Source organism: Chroicocephalus ridibundus, chromosome Z, assembly GCF_963924245.1.
Source record: "Chroicocephalus ridibundus chromosome Z, bChrRid1.1, whole genome shotgun sequence".
NCBI lineage: Eukaryota > Metazoa > Chordata > Aves > Charadriiformes > Laridae > Chroicocephalus > Chroicocephalus ridibundus.
In genome coordinates, this window is record NC_086316.1 from 62973560 (window position 1) to 63001212 (window position 27653).

A 27653-nucleotide genomic window follows, 5' to 3' on the forward strand; every position below is an offset into this window, starting at 1 on the left:
GTCTCAGGAACACTGTGATTGTGAGAGAGTTAACAGTGCTTTCCTGAACTGAGTTCACTTATTTGACAAGAAGCTTAGAATAATACTTTTTGTTAACTTTCTATAATAATGGAGATATTCTTTAGTAATCTCAGGAAGTCTTCTAATGTCCATTAAAAGTGTTTTTTTGTAGCACATTATTGCTACCTTGCTTGGAATGTCTGTAGTCAATGCAGGTCTACAGTTGGTGGAGTGGTTTGTTCTTCAATTGTTCTTTACATATATTACAAGATCTTTGAACTACTTCACTGATGTTTTCCATAATCATGTATCTTCTTCAAGGAGAGAGAATCTAACAGACTTTAATTCTTACTGTCATTGCCAAAACTGTTGATTAGAGAGAACCAGCAATGCTTTGCTCAGTTACAACTGTGTTGAACAGGATTTGATGGAATGAGATCAAGAAGTGAGACAAGTGAGATTAGCATTACTAATTCAAATAGAAGAACAAGCATCAAGAATTTCTTTGTTTTTCTGTTCTTATGTAATAGAAAGGAGCAACTCTTGATTTCTACCAAGATGCGATTAAGAACAAAGAGCATTTCTGCAAGGAAAGCCTAGCTGCCACGTTCCCAGTTAATGTTGCAGCAGACAATGTCTGGAGTTGCTCAGTAGATCATATGAAGTAATACTTTGTATTGGCCAAGCAGCACATAGAATATCAAGCATATTATTGCCAACCTAAGTACAACTGTAGGATAGTCTGCAAAAAGCTTTGTCTGAGAAACCTTCTGCATCACTGTCAGCAAAATCGGCTAATCTCAGAGGGTTTCATCTGTCAAACTGTATGTCAAAACTGCTTTTCCTACTTTTTATAATATTTTTCTCAATCAACAGGTTATTCTTTGTGTGGTATTGTAGCACCTGTTACTCACCTGACTTACTCAACACTCTGTTAAACAAAGAAGAAAAACCAATAGGTATGTTGTTTGGGAAAGAACTGCACCTGTGGTGGCTGGATAGCCATATGACTGATACACCTTTCAGTGGGCATTTCTCAGCTGAATTTGGTTGTCAAATGACTAGATGTTTCAATGTAGGCTATTTACATACCAACTCATATTAATACATTTGCAGGGTGCTAAACAACACACTCTTTGTTCTGTTTTTTCAGTCAGGCTTTCATAATTCTGCAATTATGCACTGAAGTGAAAATAAAGCCAGCAGTCTTTAGGGAAAAAATACATTAAAATAATCATTGTATAGTGCAGTTTGAATTCAGGGAACTTTTGACATCTTATTGAGACTTCGAGAAAATTTTGAGTGAATGGTACAAATGTTTAAAATACTGCCATTATTTAATCATAACTAGCACCTTTGGTTCTCATTAAAGCATTCAAGTTGTGTTCAGTATACTAATTTTTTTTTTTATTTAAGATGATGAATTTATATGTTTAAGTTAATCTTTCAGTATATAAGAGTGATTAAAATAGAGATGTATCAATCTATCTGGTGAAGAGCTCCAAATAAAAATGAAGTGTTTTTATTCTGAATGCTTTTTCACAAGCAGTACTAGAATGCCGCTAAAAGACAGTATATTTGTATAGCTTTTGCCACTTAAGTTTGTTTCCACACGCAATGCCTTAACACCATTTGCCTTATCTTACAACCAAAATTCCAATGTTTTGCATAGATTAGCAATGCAGAACATAGGAAACAAATGTGTCTTTTACAACACAAATATTCCTTTTCTTGTGAATTAACCAAGAGACATTATATTCAAATGCCAGTCTCCTCCTACTTCTCACAGGACACTGTCTGTTCAGGTTGGCTTCTGATAATACTCTTACTTTCTCAGTTTTTGCCCAGACATGTGCACCAGGTAGGGATATTTTTCTGCCTTTCGTAATCAGTCAGGAATTTTATTCAATGTATAAATTCATGCAGAGATGCTTGCCAAGTTCTGCGCATGGCCAAAATCTCAGTTCTGATAGTATGAACTGTTTCTTGTCAAAGTAGGCCGTTACCATAAAATCTGAAAACAACAGTGTGTGTTTTGCCTACATCTAGAGTTATTTCAGCACATTTTATTTTGGAATAAAACCACATGGAAGTAGGATTTTTGAAATATCTAATGCAATTCAGATTCACACCTCAGTTTTTAACTTGAACTAACTTTCAAATACAGACAAATTGGAAAAATGTTAACTTCACAGACCATAGACTTCATTCTAAACTGTGACAAATCCAGAGTTCTTCCCAAATGCTAGAAATTCCTTTCACTCATAGAATCATAGAGTCATAGAATGGTTTAGGTTGGAAGGGACCTTAATGATCACCTTGTTCCAACCCCCCTGCCGTGGGCAGGGACACCTCCCACTAGACCGGGTTGCTCAAAACCCCATCCAGCCTGGTCTTTCCATCCTTTCCATCATTATACTATTCAGGTTTGTCAGGTAGCTTCTCTTTTTTTTTTTTATAGGTCTTAGTATATATATATATATATATGTATATATTTGTTTGTTTGTTTTTTAAGTAAGACTGTTGTGTTGTAGAGGAAAGCATCTTAGAGAAAATAAACTCTTACTTCTGTGAAGTAATCCCTAATCCACCATATCTTTAATCTCAAAAATTATATAAAATGCATTTAACAAGACCTATTTTTCACAAAGCACGAGACCAAATTTATATCCCTACCCAGAAAAATGACAAAATGATTTTTCTAGCGTGAAATTTCTCTAGTGGTAGTTGTTTTTCCCACATGAAACTTAATCTAGAAATCTTAAAACCCTACTGATATGAAATTAACAGACAAATTCTCATAGTCAATGTAAGCAGATGAAACCCTTTCAAAGTTCCTGCCTCTGGATGGCAGTCATCTATATAAACTGGCATTGGTAAACTGAAAGAGCTGAGAGATTTCGGCATCTGCTTTTCATCTGTTTTACGGCAAACACACAAAAAAAGTTAGGATTGTTGTATTTAGCATAGCAGTATCAGTTATAAGAGTCATATTAGCAGCTATATGAGTGTGCTTTATAATGAAACTCCCCTTCTCCCCATAAAATTGCTTAAATCAAAGATGGAGTAGCTTTTCTCAGCTTTCAATTCTTTTTAAACTTACTCAGAAATAAGATGACAGACTTAGTTGACAACCAATAGTATCTGGATAGGATTTTTATCTCTGAATCTTCAAGCATGTATGAATGAAGAAGATTATTGCCATCATTTACAGACCCAAAGCAGGTAAGAGAGAGATGTGACAACAGATTCTGCATCCAGTTGCCATTTCAGGGCAGCATTTCTTCAGCCACTTATGAAATGTAGTATCTGTTTTCCAGAAAACACTACTTGGACTACAGAAGCATTTCTTCTTCAAAGGGGGGTTTTAGAAGACCCTCTTTTAAGCTGTGTAAAATTCTACATATCAATTTTGTAAGTTTATATTAAACTGAAAGTTTCATGATATACTTTTGAAATCAGTATGTTTGAATATGTATGTGTAGAAGAAGGAAATGTTAAAATTCAGCTTTGCTTTTTTTCTTTATTCTCTTTTTTTTTTTTTTTAAATTTAGTTGAGTGCCTGATGAGATCTGCTACTTGCTGTTTTTCTGGCAGGACGTGCTGTTGGAACCGTTCAGGTAGGTCCCTGCTATTTCTGGAGGGAAAAAAGCATCTTTTTCCTTTGCTGTGAGGCTCATCCTGCTGTGAGTCACAGCATATAATTCTACATAAAGGGAAGGTGTTTTTAAATCTCCAGAATGCCTACCTGAACAAGATAGTTCAAAAGAGTTGGATAAAAAAAATCTGTAATTCATTGGGAAGAACGTCCTCTCCCTTCCAGCCCGAGCTTGTAGGAGCAGGGCAAGAAGTTTAAATACATTTAGGACAGGAAAGTTTCATTCCTCTAAAGCCAAATAATTTCACATATAGTGGAGAAACTGTGGAAATGGGCCTTTCTATTTTAGTGCCTGACTCTGGGGTGCAAACACAGTACCAGCCTACCCATTAGATATGAAATTCACTTTTTTTGTGCAATAGTTGAATTACTGTCATCATATATATTGGTTTGGTAAACTGGACTTCATAGAGTATCAACTTCAGCTGGCTAATATCACCTGGAACTGAAAAAATCACAACATTTTCGGTTTGGGATATTGTTTTGGGGATTATAATCCAGGTATTGTCACAGCTAAAGTAGTTGCTTTAATTTGCTCTCACATGCTGAGTCTCAAAGAATACTTCTTTTATTTTAAGTTGGAAAAATAATATCAGTTTTGCTCATAGGAGCCAACCACATTCTCGTTATCTGAGACACAGAAAAAAATATGAATAATGGTAACTCGCACACTTAAAAATCTAATCGCGTATGTCCTGCTGCACAACAAGCTCCGGGGGTCTGGGCACAGTCACCCTTTGCCAGTAGTTCTAGTTCCCCGTCTCCTTCATGGCACTAGAAAATAGGCTTCCACTGGCAATAAAAGGATTAAAACCTTTATAACTGTGAAGTTTGAAAACATACAGAGTATAACTCAGTGCAAATAAACATTAACATTTTATTTATAACTTTTATTTGAAAGTGGTATAAAATACACATTGTAAAACAAATCAAGTTCAGTAAGTACTAAAGCTGAAAATTTATTTTGGTATCTTAAGATGTCTTAAAAAAATATAAGCACATCCTGATTAATGCTATAATAAATAATATAATAGAATAACTACTATGTACAATTAAAAGACCACCACACGTCACTTACTGCAGAGTCAGTCCCATTATTCAAATCACCGAGTGTGTTTTCATAGCTTTTTAAAGTAAAGTGCAGCAGAAAAAAATATTTGGAGATTTTATCTGTTTGGAGGCTTTTCAGCATGGTTTCTAACCCTTGCATGCATCAACCCCAACCTCATCAGTCATTTCTCATTACAGTTAGCAAATGAGGCAATTTTACATGATTATTTCATTTTTCCCCGGATTTACTATTTATGTCAGCTAACCGGCTGTTCAAATCTATTTCAATATTTATTAGTAAACCTCACTTTCTCCATAGAGGAGCCATGGCTTTCAATTTAAGTACTTCTGGCAGAAACATTCTCAGCAAAAATACCTTCTCCATATTCAAAACCTGTTGTTGATTATTCTATTGTGAGTGGAAGTTGCTGCAGACAAAAATCAATCAAATATGCTAAAACGTTATGATGTTAGGAGCCATGGCACAATACTTTCAAATCACGTATTTTGTCAGTGCATACTTATAATTCAATAGAAAGCATTTTCCCCTTTTTGTCAGTTTTTTGGTTGCTTTTTTCTCCAAAGTTTCCTTCACAAAACATCAACGTTAGCAATTGAATGACAATTCCTCAGTAGAGCACCTGGTTCATCAGCTACCAGTTTCTCTTTTAAGAGACAGTCCTTGAGAAGTTTGTCAAAATCGGTATTTTCACATGTCTGGCAAACAAGAGTGAATATTCCATCACAGGTTTTTCATTGATTTGGAGAATACTGAAACACAACCAGTTCAGCAATTTGCAGTGTCCATCCATGCCTCATGAAACATAGGCAGTGCAGAGCCATATTCCCCTTCGTGTTGTGCAGCTGTGAAAGTAGATGTTGCAGGCCACTGTAACCAGAAATTTAATTCCTGATGCTCAAAAGTTTGGGCCATACTGAAAAGCTATGTCATTTCATCAGTTTAATCTTTCACGGGGAACTGCTCTCAGCCTTCTCAGGAACTTTGCCAGCCCAGTCGCGTAATACGTGTTCTCACGTACTTTCTTATTACATCTCTAAACCTTTTACTCAGGTATTCATATAAACGTGAGTGGCCGAAAGGGCCCGCACTCCGACAGTACGAGCTACATGTTAACAGCATCTCTCACAGCTCAGTAACATTTACCCATAAGCACGTAACAGATTTCTCCCTCAAGTGGGGCAGCTGCAACCTACTTCTGCAATGCACAAAATCCTGTGCAGAGTATTTCTGATGTAGTCTAAAATATGTAGGTTGTAATGTTTATTTCATGTTTTATCTTCCTTTAGGCTGAATAGACGCTTCTTTTTCTATACTTAATTCTTATCCTTAATAGAAAGCAATATTTCAAACTGCAGTATGGAAATACAAGTCATGTTCTTGCAGAAAATATCAGGAAAAAACACATGCAAGAAGGCAGAGAGCTGGAAATCGGGGAATGCGACAGAGGAGAGGGGCTGGGCTGCAAGGGGAGGTGATGCCGTGCTTGAAGCAAGGCTCTTAGAAAGCGGTAGAAGAGGGGGACTCCTGGGAGCCCTCTGAGAAACTGGAGGGTACCTGCTGCTGTGGGCAGTGGGCCTGGGGAAGCTCTGGCAGCTTCCTGCGAGCGCGGGCAGCAGCCGCTGACGCTGACGCAGGGTCCCCCTGCCTCGGGAGGGTGGCGCTCCCACTCTTTAGCTGGTGGTCGGGACAGAGAGGCCTGTGCCAGGGCTTGGTGAATCAGAGGGAGTGCCTGGGGCCTCTCCTGGACCTTTCCTGCAGGAGGTGAGCTGCTGTTGGAGAGCTGTACAGCGAAGCAGGAGTTATAGAAGTTGGCAGGCTGCGCAGCATTGGAGAGAGACAGGATCTCCTCAGGGACCCTACAGTTTCAAGAGTTCTGGATGCCCACCACAGTGCAGACCTGGGCAGAGTCTGTCAGCAGAACCACAAGTGGAAAATCAGTGGCAGGTGGTGGCTGGAAGCTGGTGTCTTCTGGCACCACACGTGAGGCTCCCGCTCCACCTGAGGAAGAGCCGAGGGTGCTTTCATGCAAAGCATCTGGACAGACTGACCCTGAGCCAGGACAGACCACCTGGAGGAAGCAGCGAGTGATGTAGCGCGTGACTCCCTGCTGCGGGGCCCACAGGCACCCGTCTGCTGACATGACTTACTGGCTACAGAAGTTTGCTGCTTGCCGGGGACCCACACCCAGGATGTTGTGGAGAGACTGCCAAAGCTCGTCCGATCCTCTGACTATGACCCCCTGCCATTCTCTCATGTGGGCACTAGCAATACCTGCAGGGGCAACCAGGAGAGCATCTATCACCCCCAGTCTCTGGGGGAATAGTCAGGGGTGTGGGGTCCCCGGTGCTCTTCTCCTCAGTCCTGCTCACGAGAGGCACGAGGAGGAGGGGTCTGGTACCGAGCCTCAACAATTGGGTGCAGAGCTGGGGCCAGGAACACAGTTTCGGTTTCTGTCAACACCCAGTCCTCTTTGCAGATGAATGTCTGCTTGGAGAGATGGGATCCACCTCACTAAGTCGTGATGGGGTTGTAGTAACTCTCACATATCTTAGACATCATTTTCAAAAACATGTCAAGTCTAGAAACTAAAAATATTTTCACATACGTTTGAATGTAAACTGCGTGCACATCTCCCCTGGGTAACCTGAAAGCCCTGGCTACTAAATGAATAGCATGGATGGCTGTAGAAAGCTGTACATTAATTTCTTAAAAATAAACTACAAAGACAGCAATACGATGGGAAATGTGATGTGAAATTAATTTTTATCACTTTCCAGTGGCTTTTTCTCTTAGCTCGTCATTATAAAAGCTTCCTCTCCCTGCCAAAAGTCAGTAGTAGTTTTCTTTAGTCTTCCTAATTGTAAGAAGAATCAGATGGAGTCATGTCACAGAAAATGAAATCAGCTATTTTATTGCTTACTTGTGGAGGATAAGAATGTGAACTAAGAACAGTGGGTTCCCAAGCCTAGAGCAACTGCCTCATAGATACATAATCCTTCCATCAGCTGGTTGCAGTAATACTTTTGTATGTTGGAGATCATTCTGCTTAGTGAAACAGTAACATTTAGCAACTTCCAGTTCAAACATAAAATTCTAAATTCCTAAAGAACCTTCATTGTTATATGGGCTAAGCAAGAACTACCTGAATGACCTCTGCCGTGGTAAGTATGCATCAATGCTTTAGTGGAACTGCACATGAGGTTCATTCCTTTCTGACAAATGTGAACGTACTCCTAAAATTTCTCAAATGGAGTGAGAACACACAAGATGTCACTTAAAGCACAGTTCTGTGGAGTGAGTAGAGCTTTTCCAAAATCACCTGCCAGGGCATAAGGTAAGATTTTCTTTTTGGATGTTTACTTTCAAGTCCAAGTTAAAAGGCAGAACTTGACCTTCAATTGGTGTTAGCCAATCGTTCAAGGTAAGAGTTGGTTTTTTGTCTCGTGTTGAAGGCAATTTTGAAACTTAAAAGTTTATCCTATTGTGAAGAGTGAAAAAACACCATAAGCCCCTGAAAACCCAGAAATACAGCACTTGTGTGATCTGAGATTCTCCAGTGGCACAGACGCACCTGGGGCCAGCCATCATTATCTGACAAACTCCTGTCACAGGTAGTGCAATTCCTGCAGAAAAAGTATTCAAGCAACAAGGAATTCTAGGTCCAAACGTAATTTAAAGGAATAAAGACAAGTCATTTACATCAAGCTAAATTAGATCAGTTATTGCCATCGTGATTTGTCTTTGTTTTTTAACCTCACAGGATGGAGTCTTAGACTCACAGTTTTCAAAAGAAAGAACCAAAGCCTGTCACTGGTGATAGGCTTTTTTAGATGCAGTATCAGCTGTTCATGAGGAAGCTTCTAACACAAAACAACATTATAAAACACTTCTAGTTTCCTTAATAAGAGAAATGTTTTATTTCATAAAGTATACTCGTTCGAACATTTGTCTTCAGAGGGCAGAGGCAGATTTGTCTTTTTTAATTAAAACTATACATACTCTAATAATTCTTTAATTTTCTATATAAGACCATTCAGAACAAGTGATCTACTCCCAAGCACTCAAAAACTTTTTACATTTCCTTACTCAGGTGGCCTCTGGGAAAGATAACTTGATGGCAGAAGAGCTGAAATGATTTGATACTGTAACTTGAAAAAAGTTTCCTAAAAAACACCTACACGCAACTGAGCGGCAGAAATTGAATAAAGGAAGATTCTGAGAATGATTTTTTTTTGTTGTTTGATTTTTTTGTTTTGTTTTCTAATACATGACACAGGCAAAACTTATTGAAAGTGTCCCTGTTCATGACAAAATATGGCTGCAATTGCACAGACTGTGAGAAATCACAGAATCAAATAAAACTGACCAAGACGTATTCGGACACTAGAGCAAGTAATCAATTTCTATCTGTATTTTACACACTTCAGGCAAGAATTCATCCATGCTGCAGGACCATAGGTGGCATACTGCCCCAGCGAGGCACTGAGGCCAATCATTAAGCCCGGGTTTTCTTCTGCTGACTTCAGTTGACCAGTCTATGACCTTAGCAGAATTTTTCACTTCTCTTAGTTTGGCTACTTCAGTTTTTCATATAACAACAACTCATTTAGACAGGGGCAATTTTATAGTGAAGTTGTAGCACTTGGTGTAGTGGAACCCCAGTTTCAAGGTAGTCTCATGGATGCTGCAACAGAACCTTCTGGACACATTCCAAAATTGAATTAACCCAAGGCAACAAAATAACAAACCAAAAATACACTTTCTCTCTGATAAAGCGCCTCCAGTCAGAAAATCACAAGTCAGACCCAGCATTCTCAGGTGCTTGATGAAAAAGTAAACTGTCGAGTTGTGAAATAAGGTAGGAGGCTCAGTTGCACAGGAATGAGGCTTAGCTAGCAAATAACACCTGTGAAACTGCAAAGAATAAATTTTAAGTCTGATACATAAAAGGCAGAAAATACAACAAAAACGTCTTCAAAAAGGGAGCTCACAGGGAAAAACTGAAGAGAGAAAAAATTCCAAAGCCCAAGTAGGGAGCAGATACAGAAAACCTTAAATAAGGAGGGGCCCGATACTCCAGGGCCTTCAGGGCTGTAACTTGCTACAGTTACCGTCAGTTTTCTGTGTAGAGGAAGTGGGAAGTCACGCAGTACGTGATACTGATATGCCAGATCCACGTATATAAGACAGGTAACAGGAAAAAACACTGAACAGTTTGTGTTATGACATTGTTGTGCGGTTTCCAAGAAACTGGATGTAAACAGCTCTTCACTTTCATGACCACATAACCCTTAAAGATCTCACCACAGCACTCTGAAGACACTCTCAATTTTAACCCTGCTCCTTGACTTAGTCGCCCCACTCTGCTGTTGTAACTACTTAGTTTGTATCAGATAAAGACCACTCACCCCTTTAGGAGAGAAGCCACTGTCTCCCCCAGCTGATTTCAGTGCAAGACCGGGTTATTCACAAAAGTATGTCTTTTTTCTGAACAACCCCATCTTGCAATGAAATCACCTAGAGCAGACGCCGGGGCACTGAGATGCACAGAGCCAGAAACACACATAAGACTTTAGCAACGTGTATTGAGATGGAGTACTAAGGTCTACAGAAACTACAGAAGAATAAAATGGTGTTATGGAGAATTTCCTAGAACTTAAATAAGTCAATTACACACAGCTTTAAAGAGCATTAGTTTATTATCTATTCTCCATGTGTTACCTCAGAAACAGTCTAATTATATACAAAAATTTGGAATGTTGAATAAATGCTGATCAATAAAAACATTTTGTAGCTGTTGACAAGGGAATATTTCTAAACAAACCCAAAATAATCATAAAGGTTTGATTCTGTGTGGTGTTTATTGCTATGTTTGTGTTCATAGAATGCTTTCAAGTATATACACTTTTTTTTTAAACTCCAGTCCAAAAATGAAACTAAAAAATATTTACATAATAAATATGTGGGAGACTTCATCTTTTCATTACATCAGTTGAACTGATTCTTTAATGAACTATTAAGAATAGAAAGAATTAACAGTTTGCATCAACTCAGTGCCATGCTGAGTAACTTAGGCTGCTGATGGATTTGATTCTATTCAAAATGTAGTTTAAGATGCATTCAAAATGAGAAGTGCCGACATTGTCTCTCCTCCTGCTGAATCCCGGCTGGACTAGTTCAGGAGACATTTTTCTCCCACTTTCTGCAAAATCATCTAGTTTGACACGTGTTTACATTTACACAGAGACACTGAAGGAACACACACATTTCAATCCACTGAAAACTCCACCATTTACTGAGTAAAATCAGCATAATCCATGTTTTATTAAATGATTAATTTGCTAATTTATTGAAGACAAGCTTTGGCCAAGTATTTCTACAAGAAGTACTAAACTTCTTGCTATAAATCTCTACCTTCTATAGTTCTACCATATCCAAACAGTTTTTGGTAGAATTTTCCTGTAATACAGAAATCTGAAAATTAAGTGACACAACAACATTTAAAACTTCTGTTACTATTAAAGCAAAATACAATCCAGTATAATTTCTCAGTGATATATTTAAATGTACTGCAAAATGTATACAAAGTCAGTCCACGATCAGTAAAGAATCAGTTCTGCTTTTTGGACTTTTCCCTTCCCAAAGATACAGGTTATGTAGAAGAGCAAGGTAATTTAGGACTTGTCTGTATGCATTCCCTTTAAAAGGCAGTGTGTGCTAAAAATAACATGATTAAAAGTAATGAACATGTGATGTGAACATTTTGCATTTTCAATAAAAAAATAGAAACTAAACAACAAAACACATCTTAGAAGGGGAACACTAAAGCCTGCCATTATATAGCTATGTTTCTCATTCTTTTCTTTGAAGATTAACAGCACACAGAAAATAAGTGAATTTTATCAAAATACAGCACATTTCTGCTAATATATCAAAAAAATCATTTTCTATGTAAATATTACTGAAAATCAACTAAAAAGAATTAAAATATACAAAGAGTTGTTAAAGGGTTTCAATTAAAATTATTAGAACTATACACAGTACAATAAGCAATAGTTAACATCTTTGAAAGAAGTGCAATAATATTGGAGTTCACTTATTTAAAAAGTACTGCCTGTTTATTACTGCTAGCTATATATAGTTCCTCTTTTCAGCTCATTGTTCCAAAACTAAAGGAGGCTGGTGTTTTTGCTAGCTTTATCAAAAGCATTTACTTTTGTACACATGGGTTGAAAAAAGCAACTTATACCTGTCTCAAACTACCAATGTATACATAATTAAAAAATGAACTGCAATAACTGAATATTGCTCCAATGACAGGCTAATCATTAGCCCTGATTAAAAACAGTTATTGGTCTTCTATGGCACTTTTCCCTGGTCCGTAACAACCGTGTATTAATTATCACTGCAGCTTATGCAGTCTCTATTCAATTACAAAGGATAAAGAGAAAAATAAAGTTAATGTTTCTGGTAAACAAATTAATAGAAGCATAATTGAATATTTTATACAGTAATAAGGAACAAAGGCAGCCTGTGGTAAATCACTATTACATTAATATAGTTAGAAACCCTTTAATGACTCTGAAGTGTCTAGTTCACATTTAATGTCACCTGTAAGAACAGCCCTTTAATAAACATCATTACGAACTGGTGGGTTGTAAGTACACCCTCCCTTTGCTCTCCATCTCACCACAGCAATTCTCCATCACTGTTCAAGGTTTCACAAACTTGCTTTGGTTACCTAGCTCCATGCGTATGGTTTCCTTTTTGATTAAGAAGGCAATGCAAAGGCCAAACAAAATCAAGATGTCTTTCATAACCCTTTCTGCATCATTTACTTTGTGTGTGTTTAAATATATATTACAGGCAACAACCTTAAAAACTGGCCATTTCAGTTTCATTTTTAAATCTGTAAGGTTAAAATGGAGTACTTTTTATAAAGATAGAAGTATCACCATTCGCACAAAATTGCGGACTTCCATGGCAGAGAAAAACCTCTGGGCACATTTCCACAGTACGGTTGAAAAAATTATGTATGCAAGAAAACTCAACTAAACCATGAATCACATGTGGCAAATGAATATTCAATGACTACATTAAGAACAAATCCCCCAAAATATCACAAATTTGTAGTTACAGTCTTCCTAAAAAAAAAAAAAAAAACAAAAACACAACACCGTAAGCTTTTATTGCATTTTCTATTGGTAGACGTACACTCCAGAACTAAACACTTTTTCTTCTTTCCTGATTCCAGATTTATTGAGCAGACAGTTGTTTCACCTGACCTTTATTCTGTCCAACCAGCACCACCTTCCATCTACCCATTCACCTATACAATGTGCACATAGCAAAGCCAACATTTCATATCCCCATCTGTATCTACATAAGTGGTTTCAGCATAACACATTAATATCTGGTGAATAAAAATAAAGGCAATAAACAGCTACAGGACAGACAGCCCTGCCATCTGTCCATTGGCTACAACCAAGGCTTCGCAAAGCCTTGCACAAAGTTTAGTATATGTGTATGTATTATCCAAAAATAAACCTACCATCTGTACAAAAAAACAACACAGGTTTGTTCTTGGAGGAGTGATCCTTAGATAGTTATAATGCTTAAAAACAAGTTTATTCACCATATGCATTTCCAAAATGACTTCCTGTATGTTCTATACAGTGGTTTTTTTCCCCTTTAACCACAAGTTCAGTATTTCCTGTACAAATTTTGATCATAATTCTTTTCAAGTTCCTTTCATGTATAAAAATAGGCAAAATATTCAGTTTCCCGTAAGTCCTTCAATGAATCCTGCTGGCTTTTTCCCCCAATCCACAGTATGTATTTATGAAGAAACTTCTCGAACGATGACGAGTTCCACTGCATTCTGAAAAGTCTTTAGCAAAGATACTGCTTGTCCATGATCAATATTGATGAAGCTGTAGCCATTAGCCTAAAAAGAAATATTTAAATTGAAAATGACAGTCTTATATGCCATGTTAGTGGACCATGTCTCATATTTCATGTTAGTTTATTTAAGCTTTAATGTTTAAAATAACAAATTCTATATGAATGCAGACAATAAACCACTGCAGATGTGCTGATTACATTGCTGATGTGAGTTGAACATGTACCTGTACGCTACAAGAAACCGAACTGATGTGTTAGTCCTGGAAGAATTTTGCCCCAAAGGTATTGCAAATAAACAGAAGAGAAAACTGAACTTTAAACCACTAACATCAGACATCTAATTCATCAGCCTAAATATAGCCATGCCAAAAAAAGCAAACGCGATATAAATGATACATCCCTGTTTAAATATTAGAATATTAGAAATGGCATTTGTGATAAACTGAAGGCTTTAACAAAAAACATTAATGGCACTGGGAGCCATTTTAGGGTGTGAGACCTCCTGAGGTCAACCCCAGCTTGAATTTTCCTATGGCTCTAAACAACACTGTCAGTCTTGGGATAGGCTTAGCAAACATAGGCAGGCCTAAGTGGACTACAAAAGACGGGGAAAACATGGCTATGGGTCCAACTTCTCAGGGTGCACTACTGCAAATTCACATCCAGTCTGGGTGGTAAAATCTTGCAGAATGACACACTCATTCAGTTTAAACTGTTACTGCTTCCAGCTGCGCAGCCCGCCTTTCTCCCTGAGCTACTGCCCCTTATGCGGCGACAGAGAGAACCGGTTGTGCGGTTTGCGCCTTGGCTGTGCCATTTTGGGGCTGCGGTTCCTCATCCCATCACTGAACGCCACTTGCTGTTGCTACCAGCTGAATCCTTTGTTGTAAAGGCAGTGGGTTTTAAATCTGGTCTAGGGTTGCAGGGAAAGATTTACTTATAGACTGTTCAGAGAGCAAAAGCAGTAATAACCCTTCCAAATCATCACAGAATGTCCTAGCCCTAACCTAATAGGCAACAGTATCTTAAGACTTAAATGCAATTATCTAGTCACTGGTCACGTAGAATATTTTTATTAGATATACTTATTAGACACACTTTATAATATGCATGCCTAATGCATGTTTTACAGAGAACATTGCAAAATCAAGCATAGCACAGTCGTTTTGGGAGAGATGATATTCAGTCAAAAAGTGCAGAAGTTGTGTAAGTGGCAACAAGACAGAGTTGGACTGTCGTTACATCATCACTGGGATTATCATGGGTATAAAGAATGTGCTGTTACACAAAAAACCATTCTTAGTTATGAGAAATGAAACAGCCTGTAATTGTCTAGGCATGCAAATACAACTTCTCCTTCTGCTCTTTTTCAAACTATGAATTCCTCATCAAACAAAAAGCAAAACCCAACCAGTGCCAACGTGACAAAAGGAAACTTCATTATAAGTGTCATGCAGACAAATGAAACTCCGTAAAGATAGGAATAAACCATTAAAACAAAGGTCACCTGTCACACATGTTCCACTCTATAAATAAGTTACAAATATGCTACCGGTATTTTCAACTGTTTAACATGCTTCTTGTTCCCGTATGTTGGAGGGTTACCCCTACCCCTTAAAGTCATCTACATCAGTAAGAGAACTAGGACCCTTCTCGCTCCAATGAGGAAGGACAAGTACAGAATTATTTACCATACTCAAAACCAAGCCATCTTTCAGTTGGAACAACTTGATCTCAGTTTAGTTTTCTTGTCTGCTTTTTGCCTTCATCTTTCATTTGAAGGATGAGGCTGTGTTTTCAGTTTGCCTTTGTTTTATAGAACTGTTCACATGATGTTGTGGAGTAATTGAGATACTAGTGGGTTTTTTGTCATTTGTTTGGTGAGGGGTTTTTTTTGGGTTTTGCCTTTTTTTTTTTTTTTTTTTTTTTTTGTAGAAAATTGAAATGCAGCAGAGTTGACTGAACATTCTCCAATCAGTAATGTGGTGAATAATTAGTAACTTTTAACAAGCTCTGCACCTTTAAGGGTGGCTACAGCGCTGTTCAAACACCCTGTTAGCCCACTTCCCTAAGAAAGCAAGGTTTATATAATCCCATTGTTCATTTCCCTGACCCCTCCCCAAATAGTTTATGAGCTCATTAGACAACTTCAAACAAATCTGACACAGAAAAGGCGTGAAAGGTACTGACTTCCTACAAGAAAGAACTGCAGGGCTGCAGCCCAGAAGCAAGCTACATGGCTTGCCTGCAGCAGACAGGTCAGGCAGGAGGTAGCAGAGAGCCAAGAGGCAGTTTCTGCCGGCCCTTGGGCACGTCCAGCCTCTCACGCGGGGGAGAGGCAGCAAAGACTGCAGGATGGAGGTGCAAGGTGCAGCTGTGTTCAGACAGCACGATATTCAGAACACTGCATGTGAACGACCACAAGTTTAAATAACTGAATGATAGTAAAGCTTAGTGAAACGCTCACATTCCATCTTGAATGACAACATTAGTCCTGTTTTTTTTGTCTGTGAAAGTGTGAAAAATGTTCAGAGTTTGGAAAAAAGATCCAACTGATTCAAGCTCTAGCCTGCATCACTTATCCTAAAGTTAGGTAGAAGAATATTAAAAGCATCATCCCAGAACATAAGAATGCTTCTGGAAAAGATACTGGTAATCTATCTAAAAATTAAACACTTTGCTGTTCGAAAAGGCATAAACTGAAAACAAAATGGTATAAGACAGATGCTAGTCAATTAGATGACCACAGTACCTGAATTATTTTATCTCCTGGCTGCAACAACTTAGATGCTGGTCCTTCTGGTTGCACTCTGGTTACAAATATGCCCTTGAAAAAGAGAGGTGGAAAACATTTTTGACAACTTATTTCACAAATAGTAGGATAGCATGAAACAGATTTAATTCAAAAGATTTTTTCAATTTTCCATCCTAAGTAAAAGAGAATGCCATATTATTCTACAGGTCTACTGGCTTTTGTGACTGCCTTCCTTTTCTGATGTTAAATCCAGGAGAATTGCCTTTAAAGGAGTACTGAAAGGCAAATTCTGATTTGCCTTTGTTTAATTTGGCAGGTGCATATGTCAAGATGAATTATCAACCACCAGAAATAAGTCTGTAGGCTAAATCATGTTCTCTTTTAAGAGGCTTCCTAATTGTAAGCTCCATAATTCACTATCTCAAACACGCTGACTGTTATCTGGAACTGTGCAAGAACCACTCAGCTGGAATAATCCTCTGTGCTGTCACTTGACCACCGTGGTCAGCTACCACCTCCCTTTTCCATATTATTTGTCCCCAATTTTCTCCCCTGCAGTACTGGAGTTTAGTGGTTTGGAGAATATATATACTTTCCCCCTTTCCATTGCTCAACACTAGAAACATTATTAATCATAATGATTTTCAGATGCATTAGTATAAGATACTCACATCATCCTCAGGTCTGAATGGATTCCCTCTACCACCAACTCCTCCAGATATACTAAATCCAAGTTCTGGATCCTTGTCAATTCTGACTCGAATCTAAGAAGTTACAACCAAAGTTAGATGAACTGGCTGAAAATCTGCATTCAAAGCTACTGTAATTAAATTATTACTAAGAAATACATGTGAACAAAAGCTTTAAAAAGAAAAAAAAAAAATCTCAAAAAAGCATTATCATAATTCAAGAGAGTATGTCTCATAATATTAATTCAGAACAAGATTCCAATAGAATATTATAATGTATCATTGTACACAGGTTTTACTCCAGAATCACTATTCTTATAATCACAGCTGATGTGGGCTTTAAATTCAGATATATTTTGGTATTATGTAAATGAATTTAATGCCCCCAGCAAACATACATGTTCCTATGAAAGAACCCATTCCTTTTATTTCTTTGCTATCCCTAGCTGAATTTTAAAAATCAAATCTTGTTCCTACTTGCACTCTTAAGCTCTACGTAGCCAACACTGTCTCCCCTTTGTCTTGCCAGAATAGCTGTCTAGAAAACTTATTGTACACAAGTGTATATTCTCATTTGAACACAGAATGAAAATGTAGTCCTCAGTAATTTCTCAAAAAACCAAAAAAACCCATCCTGTGTCCCAAGAGCTGAAAGCAACTTGCCACAATGAAGGAGCGGTTAAATTGTGTAACAATTTCTTATCCACATCTGTCTATCATAAATAAAACCGATAATTACAAGGCATGCATGAGGTGCTCACACTTTTTTTTATCCTGGCTTTTGATACGTATGCACACTTCTACATTTACAGGTTTTTGAACCATTCTGGATAGCAATGAATAGATGCAAAGTACTCTAAATTGTCTACTACTTTGTATTTTTTCAGTTACTAGATAAATAATGAGTCAGTGATGGATAAACGCAGTCAAGAAATAAAACTTCTAGCTCAGTAAAAACATGCTAGTTTAAGCTTCTGGTACTTTCTGTTAGAAATCCACCATATTTCTCTCTCAAAATGTTTACATAAAAAGTAAAAAAAGCTCGAAACTAGAAGGAATGTGTGATTTCAGTAGCAGAATTGCACTGAAGTAACACCATCTTCTGCTTGAGATAAATTCCTATATGATTTCTGTCACCATCTACAGAGGAATGGTAATAAACAATCTAACAATTCACTGCCACTGACAGACAGATGTCATATAAATTTAGAATTTATTCTCACCTCTTGCTTTGCCAACTCATGGCTTTGTCTGGAAGAACACTGGGACTGGGTATAGGGAGGTTGGTGGGCAACTTTCAACATCAGATAATCAATTAATTGCTCTCTAGATGGATGTCTTGCTACTGATGATTGAGGAGGGAGATGATGGACTTGGCTGTAGTTTGCCTGAGGTCTTTGAGGCTGGGACATTTGTCCATTTGTCAAAGGCAACTGAATAAAACATGAATACTCAATGTCATACATTTTATAAGCAGCAATCCCTCCTTTATTATTTCAATATTTCTCATACTTGACTGCTTTTAATTTTAGGAGCATTGCTAAAACTACTCTTCTGGATCATGTACAATTATACTCCATTTTTTTTATAGTCATCAGGTCTGACCTACTGAGAACAATCTCAAAAACAAAAACTGATGCTAATCTACTAGAACAGGTTAGACAGTCTTTGCTTTTAGCACTTGTTTCACTGAGTTATCTCAACCATTATTTTCTAGCAGTGCAACTGACGGTATTGACACTTCTGGTCAATACCATTATAGTTTCCACTTTTATTGCATAAAATTCTGTAACAGTTCCCAGTAGAAGATACACAAAATAAAAATCCCACAGAGCCAGCAGACAGAAATTATGTGCTCCTTGAGCATCTTTTGGTAAACACTCCACAACAAAACCTTCTGAGCAAATTCATATACAAGCTCAAGATTTCCATATCCAAATTGTAATCAGATTCCCAACAAATCTTATTCTTTTGTTAACACATCTGTCACTGATTTGATAGGTATAATGAAGACAAATAGCAGTAAGGTACACAACTGCCAAGACATGCAGTGTCTTGACATGTCAAACCATGTCACTAGGGATGATGCTGGAGATGACAACCTTTCTTACTGAAACCTCAGAGTTACTGTTCAGGTCTGCAGCTCGGTGTTGAGACGGGCAGCCTTCTTCCTCCTCACTGATATGCCACTCTAAGCAGTCACTGTTATGATTCCCACATTCCAAAAACGCTATGGGCTAGAGTTACAGAATGTTTTCTGCCTGCCACCATTATCCCAATAGTTATAGGATACAAGGATATTAAAATACTCTCTCTCTCAATATTGTAAATAATTGAAGCGTGCAAATTTCAACCTTTAATCATGCTATGCGAATGGACACATAATAGAATCTATTCTGTTAAGATGAGTTTATGTCAAAGTGATTCTGAGAAATGGTACTGTGTATATATATACTTTTTTTAGCTTATTTACAAATCAGATGCATTCAATTTACATGATTTTCTACTGCCTTTTCTGAAAACCTGAAGTATGAGAAGAAAACTTTTTTTGTTGTGCTGCCAGAGGTAGTTTACAAAGATAGCATGTATCAATAGCTATGCAAATTCCCAATATCCAATGCTGATAGAAATGCAACTGAAATTACTGAAGTTATAAAAAGAAAATCAATGCTACATCATAATAATTTACAAGTATCCATTTAGTTATATTGTAGTAAATCCTGCCTTACTAAGGCAGTTTAGATGGTCCTTAGAGATGAATACAGAATGTCTCCTAAAAATACTAGTTTATCTTCACAATAGACTTAAAATTTGTTCTTTAAAAGATTTCATCTACTTCAGATTGCTTTCCTGAAATCATCTGTCATTCCAATTTCCACTTGCAATTATGTCAAGGCTCCTGCTGAAGAAAAATGAGAACTATCCCCCTTTATATAGTTAACTATGTTGTCTTCCAAAAAGAGGAAGCTATTCAATTTATGCCACCTTCAATACCTGGGTATTACATTTTAAAGAAACCTCAGTTTCAACTGCTATCCCAATATACATTTCTACTACTAATTAAAAGAAAAAATCCTTACAAATAATAATAAATGTATCCCATACATGGTGTCATGTAGATAATTACCTGCACAGCTATTTTCTTCATGCTGTCTGGAGGAACATCTTTGAGACTAAGTGTGGCAGATGAGTAATTCTGCTGTCCTGAAACGAATACCTCATCCTGGCATTGGTCTCCTGGAGTAGAAGCCTGGGGATGCTTTAAACAGAACGGAACAGTAAAGATGATCGTTTTTACATAATTCAAAATAAAAAAAATCTCATATGAAGCCCAGAACAAAACATTTTAAGGACTTTATTGTTCCTTATATTCTTTGATTAACTAGTTCATTGTTTATGTAGAAAATCGTATTAGCCAAGACACCACACCTGTACTAGTAACTAGTAACTGCAGAGGTGTCTTTGATCACTAACAAATTGATAAGAAAAGTCAACAAATGATAAGGACTGTCTATTCAAGGATTTATATGTTTAAAGGAGGTCTTCTGTTGACTTTATCCTGCTCACTATGGAAATCACATCATCACTCAGGATGCTCAGAGTTAAAGAGTCATTTCCTCACATTTTCTTACAAATATTAATTTTCTTGAATGCCTACATTATCTTAACAGTACAGTTTACATATCAGAATTTTTTTCAGGGAGGAAAAAGCATAATAAGATTTTGTTCAAACCTTTATCAACCTAGGTAAAATTCAGAATGGTAATTTTTTTTTTCACATATGTACAATGAAACCACACAGTTTTACTTATGTTCAACCATCTACAAAAGCCAATAAGAAAACCCAACTTCGTGACATTAAATTTAAAAGCCTCGCAATAAGTTTAAGTCATATGAAGTGAAGGCAAAGTATTTGATTTAATGCCTATAAAAAAATTCCAGTACATATATTCTTTTTACAGAAAGCATTGTCCATATGTAAAAGGATAACTCTATCAGTTTAAGCACACCTTTCATAGTTTATTCTTTCCCCCTCTATATATTGCAATAGCCTCCTGTAGGTACTCACTCGAACAATGTGCACACCAGAACCTCTTCCGTCTGCAACACTCAAGGCAACACTACCCTGGCTGCCATGCAGATCCCTAGAGCTGCCATAGTGAAAGCTGCTAACTGCAGCATAATTGGAATTAAAGGACCTAGACAGCATGCTCTGAATAAAGAGGGGACAGATTTAACACAGAGATTAGTGCAGCATGCATAAACCACAGGACATGTTATACATAGACTAATACAAACATATTCCATTGTCATGCAAGATAAAAACCATGCAAGAACAGTACCATCGTGATGTATAAAACACAACTCAGTGACCCTCATTTACCTTTATTTACTGTAAATCAGCATGCACTCAGCAGTTAACATGCAGAATTACAGGTAAATAAAGTCATTCAAATGTTCATGTGTCTGGAAAAACAACAGAGGTGCACAGCTTATGAAAATTTCTAGGTTTTCATTAAATTTGCAGCATATCAAATATGTTGTAGGAAGAGAAGGTGGTAGTCAAGATAAACAGCTATAGAAAACCATCTAATTACCAGCTATTATTTTGTTTCATTCTGCACCCCCCCTCCTCCATTACTGATACAGTACAAAAAAATTTACACAGATTTGTCTGTTTGACTGGGTTTTCTTACTATTGCAATACTGTCAACTTCTGCAATGCATTCCAATAACAAAAACATGAACCAGCCTCTTTTAAAGAAAAAGAGGCTCCAAAGAAACCCTGAAGTCCACCCCTGTGCCACTGTGGGCAATCAAACAGGTAACATGAGCTCACGGACAGAAGTGAGAGTGGTTTGGTTTTGAGCTTTGTTACCTTGCAAACCTGACCTCTGCAGTATTGTCAAGGGTAACAGAAAGCAAGCAGTAGACATTAATGTCTTGCCACCATGGACTTTTGTAGTTGTAAGAACAAAACAAAATAAAAAGGTTGCACAAAAGAAGAAAAAGAAAATCCCCCATGTGCCACCTGACAAATAAAACAAACCTATCTCGGAAAGGTGACAGAGACCCATGAAAAAATATGATCATAGTAAAAGATATACCACAAAGCATAAAAACCCACCAAATTCAACGTTTTTGGTTTTTTATAAAGTTTCTAATTTTTCCAAGTAATTAAAAAAAAAAAGAAAATACAAAAGTTCAAAATACGTATTATTTGACTAAGATACTGCAACAACTCTTACATGAATAAATGCATTTTGGTGTTTGTGTGTTGACTGTATGTACTATGTAATCCGATTTCGAAAATAGTCACTAGTCTTCAGGCTGACATTTACTCTTTTATACTACCTTTATCTTGTGAAACTAAAACTAGTTTAATAATCACAGCCATATGCCTCTGCATATTCATACTCCCCAGATGGTCTGGTAGCACAGTCACTGTAAACTCCCTTGGAAAACAGAATTTACTGACAATACTTGGCTTTTCTTGGCCAAGACTCTTGGACGACCTCTCACTCAATGGCAAAGTGAGCTTTCTTCGTGCTACTTTTCTACACCTTCCCTGTTCTCTAGTCAAGAGATCTTTAAAGCTTCCAGACAAGTCTCCAGAGGCTTTCCCTTCTGGGGAGGGAAACACCGTACTTGGCACTCAGGTCTCTCTTTACTAAACATTCAATCTGAGCTTACTGCTCCTCTTAAGTTTCAGGCCAAACACCCAGATGAAACTGACAAAGCCAGTTTTCCTTAGCTCCTTAGTGCCTCAAAGCATCTTCTTACAACTCTTCTCAAAATAGTCTCTATAATTAGCCAGGTGGCCTTCTTCCCCAACTTGTACAGGCAAGTCCCTGAAGTGTCCTTACAGGAAGCTCCTCTCAGAGGCTCCTATATCTCTCCATCTTCTGTAAGTGGCAAAAAGACAGATAAAAATAGAAGGAATGCATGGTGAGACTAAAAAGTTATCTTCTGAAAGCATCCCTACCAGACCATCTTACCATAAAGATCCCTAGGACCCACTAGATTCACTCTTCTCTTAGAAGGACCCAAACAGATGGTCAATTAATAGTGACAATCTAAATTCAGATTTATATTTACAATCTAAGATAGACCTGCAATAGGAAGTAGAACTTCCCTCAAAGTTGTAGACACATGAACTTGTCCGTTCAGGAATTAAGATTTCAGTTAGCTCAGTTTAGTGAGCTTCAAGGTGATTACATAGCCTGAGAGTAGTTTTACTCAAGGGTTTATAAAATCTCCTTTTTTGGTAAAGATTTTTTCTGAAGTACAAAAAATGATTGTGCAATTGATGTAGGGCAGCCACAAGAAGTACTGCAAACACCATTTTTCTTTCTCTACATTGGGCACAGTGTCTCAGCACTAAATTAGAAGGAACTCTCCACAACTACAAACTGTAGAGAACAAATACTATTTACAATTACATGGAGCTGTAAGAAAGTTTTAGTTTAACACAAGATGAGATTCCCAGTAAAAAAATCTAGGAAGTATTTTTCCTCTACCTATTTTTAGCTGGGAAGAGAAAAAGTAAGGCATATGGAGTGTGAACAGAATTCTTCTTAATTTCTCTTCTCAATATGAGCACAATGAAAGTCGTACATTTCCTAGCGAGACTCCTGAACACTGCTGCACCAGAGAAGACACTTTTGGAAATCCGATGCAGATGCCATTAAACCCCCTGATTTTTATTTCAATTTATTAAAAATCAAATACAGAATAAATGTATTCTAAACTTCAGATTAAATTTGAATGTTAATTCCAAATACCAACTCTATTCTCCATCTGATTTGCTACAGTGTCTTAGGGCATATTGGTCTGCAAAATGATAATTCAAATATTTGAGGCTTGAGAAATCTTATTTCAGTTACTCTAAACTGATACACACTAACCAATACACATGCAAAGTTCCACTATATTTTTGTGAAAAAATCATTTTTTCAACAGTGAAGAACACATATTAAAAGCTACAGTACAACAAGGAGAAAATGCCTATGGAAAAAAAAAAAAAATTTAGCATGTAAATCAGGATTTGTAGTCAAAAAATCAGCCTCTAATAGAATCAGTTTAGATGCAGGCAGCTAGTAGCATAGTTTGGGGGTTTACTTACATTCTTTTTGAATGCTAAGAGTCAGAACATATCCTCCATTTTGCAGCTTACAAGAGAATTAACATTTTCAGATTTCAAAAGGTGTCTTTTGGGAATTGAAGTGTCTTAATGCATTTACTTAGGTGCAAGACAATAACTACTAGAATTTACCTAGGAAAATTTCTGTTGGATAACAGTGTTGTAATTTTAAGACTGGCAAGAGTCTGTCATGACAGTCTATGAAATTTTGGTATAAAACAGGAATTAATAAAATTCAAGTACCTTCAGGGAACATGAGTCTGCATTCCATGTATCTCGGAACAGCCTTAACTGGTAACTTAACTGCTAACCCGAAGTATTAACCTATTTATTTATTTATCAGTACCTAGAATCAATTGCCAGCTAAATGTGGATGTAAGTTATCCTTTAAGGCTATATTAAATGCCTAGAAATCTCTTCACTTTTCATTCCCACCTTGGCTATCTAAGATTCTTTAGAAAAAGTTTGCTTAAGGCATTCTGGAACACTTGAAAGGCTTAAAATTAATGTTTTAAGCCTTTTGGAATAAAAGCACACAAGCTGGGGGGGGGGGGAGGGGAAGCTTTGTTCAAAATCTGATCGAATTCTAGCAAGATACCATTTTATACCAAAGAAGAATGTAAATATTATGAAACTATTCTTCAGCCAAAAGAGGTAAAAAAAAAAAAAAAAAGCATGAATTTAGGTCTCTGACCCTGCAAAAAAAAAAAAAAGCGCCTCTTCAATAAGTGACAGCATTCCTGTTGAAGAGTTACATAGGGAAAATTACATATAATTTAAATTCTACTGTCATAAAATGTTTGCAAGGTCAGTACTGTTGTTTACACTCCAAATGAACACAATTTTTAATCCTTTTGAAGTGTGATGGGTTGACTTCTGAACTCCACAAAATACCACTATAACACATTGATGGCTCAGTAGTGCATTCAAAATGGAGAAAAAAATTAAAACTAAAATAAAAATTTTAAACTAACAACTAGTGAATAGATAGCATTTGTGTAATTTATCAGTGTCAAAATATTTTTCAGGCTATGATCTTATAAACGCTTAAGCACTTAATTTTATGTGTGCACAGACCCATTGAAGTTACTTTCCTTGACACACTGAAGCAACCTTAACTTGGAGAAAATCTGAGGCCATATCAATTGTAATATTTTTACACGTTAGGTATATAGTGTAAAAAATCAATTCAAGAAAAACTTTCAAACTTTGATTAAAATGGCAATTCTATATCAATACTGAAACATTTGGACTTTTTTCTTCTAATAAGGCACTGTACACTGGCAACTTTGAGAATAAAACCACCTGTTCTGATTTCTGAATTGGGAAGTAGGAATCAAACTTTATGACCTCTTCTCCGAAAGCTCTACTGTTTTAAAAGTAGATAAAAAATAGAGGACTTAATTCCAGATTAAAACAGAATTGAAAGTAAACACACATCTGATGAACTCCGAAGAGATCCACAACAAAAAAGAAAATATACATATATGTAAGGAAAGGACACAGCCAGGCCCCGTAACTGTTTCTGCCTACTCAGCACATTGAAATATAATAGATATGTGCAGATAACTGCTGCAGATATTTATTATTGCAATTTACAGATGAGAAATTCCTTTACCACACAATAAAATGTGTATGACACTAGTGTTTTTACACAGGCAGTATTTTAGTTTAAATTCCTCAATGAAAACTTTCAACAAGACTACTACAGAAGACCACTGCAACGTATCAGGTAGTAAAGTTGGCAAGCCACACTCAAAAAGGCAAATATGCTGGAATATATTACTGCTCTTAAAAACTCACCCGTAAACTAAATTTATGAGGTTGGGGGTGGGGCAGAAATGACTGCATGCTTTCCAACAGCTTACATAGCCACTAGAGAGCAGCTTGATATTTAAAAAAGCTCTTCTCTCTACCCCACAATAAAATACGCTTTGCATCAGGTAAGCAAGTTTTTTCTCCTGAATATATGCAAAATTTCTATTTACCTATGGTGTCATGAACTGTTTTCACCTTCCTTTAACCAGATGGATAATTTTAGTTGATTGGTGTAAGCGCCCTTACAGCTTGTCAAAGGGATTACAAATGCTGGTTACTTGGCTGGAATCCATTATTAATCATTTTTGCTGGACTTAAAACTACCCTTTATCTCTCCTCATGCAAAGTAAACTCTTGAAAGTTTTTTTTTTTCCTACTTCTATCAGGTTAAAAGGGCTAATAAATAAAACAAGAACTAGCTTTCCAATTTGTCCAAGAGGCAGACCCTGTTATTTAAGTGGGTTCACCGTTCTTTCTCTCTCTTTCCAGGTACTAAACTTCATAAAAACCAAAATAAGCAAGTACTTCAGGAGCTTAGCAAGAAGAAAAAAACACAAAAAACAAACCCACAACAAAACCAACACCCAAAGCCCTGTTATACCCTCTTTCCTAATAAGCACTGGATAGAAATAATAAACATGATTAAATTCAATAACAGACTCAGAAAAGTCACAGCAAAGGTAATACTACTAACCCATACTGTTGTGTGTAACCACAGATATGAATTAAGTATTCATCATAAGGCTTAATTTTGTATACCTGTTTCTGTCAGTGTTGTGTCTTATGTTTTAAAAAAAGAAATGTCTTTTTAAATCCATGAAAGCTCTGTCAAAGCAATTTCCAATAAGTGTTCCTTAAATGAGCTCTGTAATTGAACTTGTTCCTTAAATGCTTGTTCCTTAAATGAGTTCTGTAATTACTGAAATTTTTTTCAGACTTCAAAACATTTCAGAAGTCTGGTTTATAGACTAAGCCCCCCCCTCCTGACCAGTTAGTTTTTAATTACAAACAGAAATACTGAAACCATTATTCTAAAAGAACAAAGAAATATCCACTAAATTCCTACAATTTCCACATTATCATATTTGCCAGCTCCCATACAGTATCCATACAGGATCATATCTACATTTTTCTCATTTCAGATTTTTAAGTCAATCATATCCCAGAGAATATAAAGTAGACAATTATACACACATTCACTTTTAAACCCATAAATAAGTCTCAGACTGCTACTTTAAAATGCTTCAAGACCAGAACAAAAGAAACACGCCCATATAAAACAGATTTCTGTTAAAGCAGATGCACAGCTAAGATCTCAATAGCAGCTATTCTATATCACTCTAGTGGGAAACAAAAATTAAGGTTTACATATAAAGCATGATAGAAAGTATGGACAGATACAAAGGGAATCAAGTCAGGCAATCGATTTCATTTCAGTAAAGGTGACTACACTGCTATAGTACCTGAACAGGTATCACTGGTGCATTAAACATTGTTCCTAACATGTCAAATCTAGTCAATATGAGAACAAGCTATAAACAAACTGCATTAGCAGTGCACTGAAGTTTTGTTTCCCTCTGCATTTAGCGATTGCTGGGATCTTTGCTTCTCTG

At 36.8% G+C, this 27653-nt stretch overlaps 1 protein-coding gene across 13 annotated transcripts in view; it reads right to left on the minus strand.

Moving 5' to 3' along the window:
• Positions 1-10572: 10572 nt before the first annotated feature.
• ERBIN (erbb2 interacting protein) overlaps positions 10573-27653 on the minus strand; it is a 123859-nt gene continuing 106778 nt past the window's right edge. For 9 of the 13 annotated variants that reach the window (XM_063319549.1, XM_063319548.1, XM_063319543.1 and 6 more), the window contains 6 exons: positions 21148-21291; positions 20206-20337; positions 18302-18511; positions 17061-17153; positions 16387-16461; positions 10573-13677 (listed from right to left, as the gene is read on the minus strand). In XM_063319549.1, coding sequence (XP_063175619.1) covers positions 13570-13677; positions 16387-16461; positions 17061-17153; positions 18302-18511; positions 20206-20337; positions 21148-21291 — 762 coding nt within the window. In that variant the 3' untranslated portion in view covers positions 10573-13569. The other 4 variants (XM_063319552.1, XM_063319551.1, XM_063319553.1 and 1 more) reach the window with 3 other exon arrangements.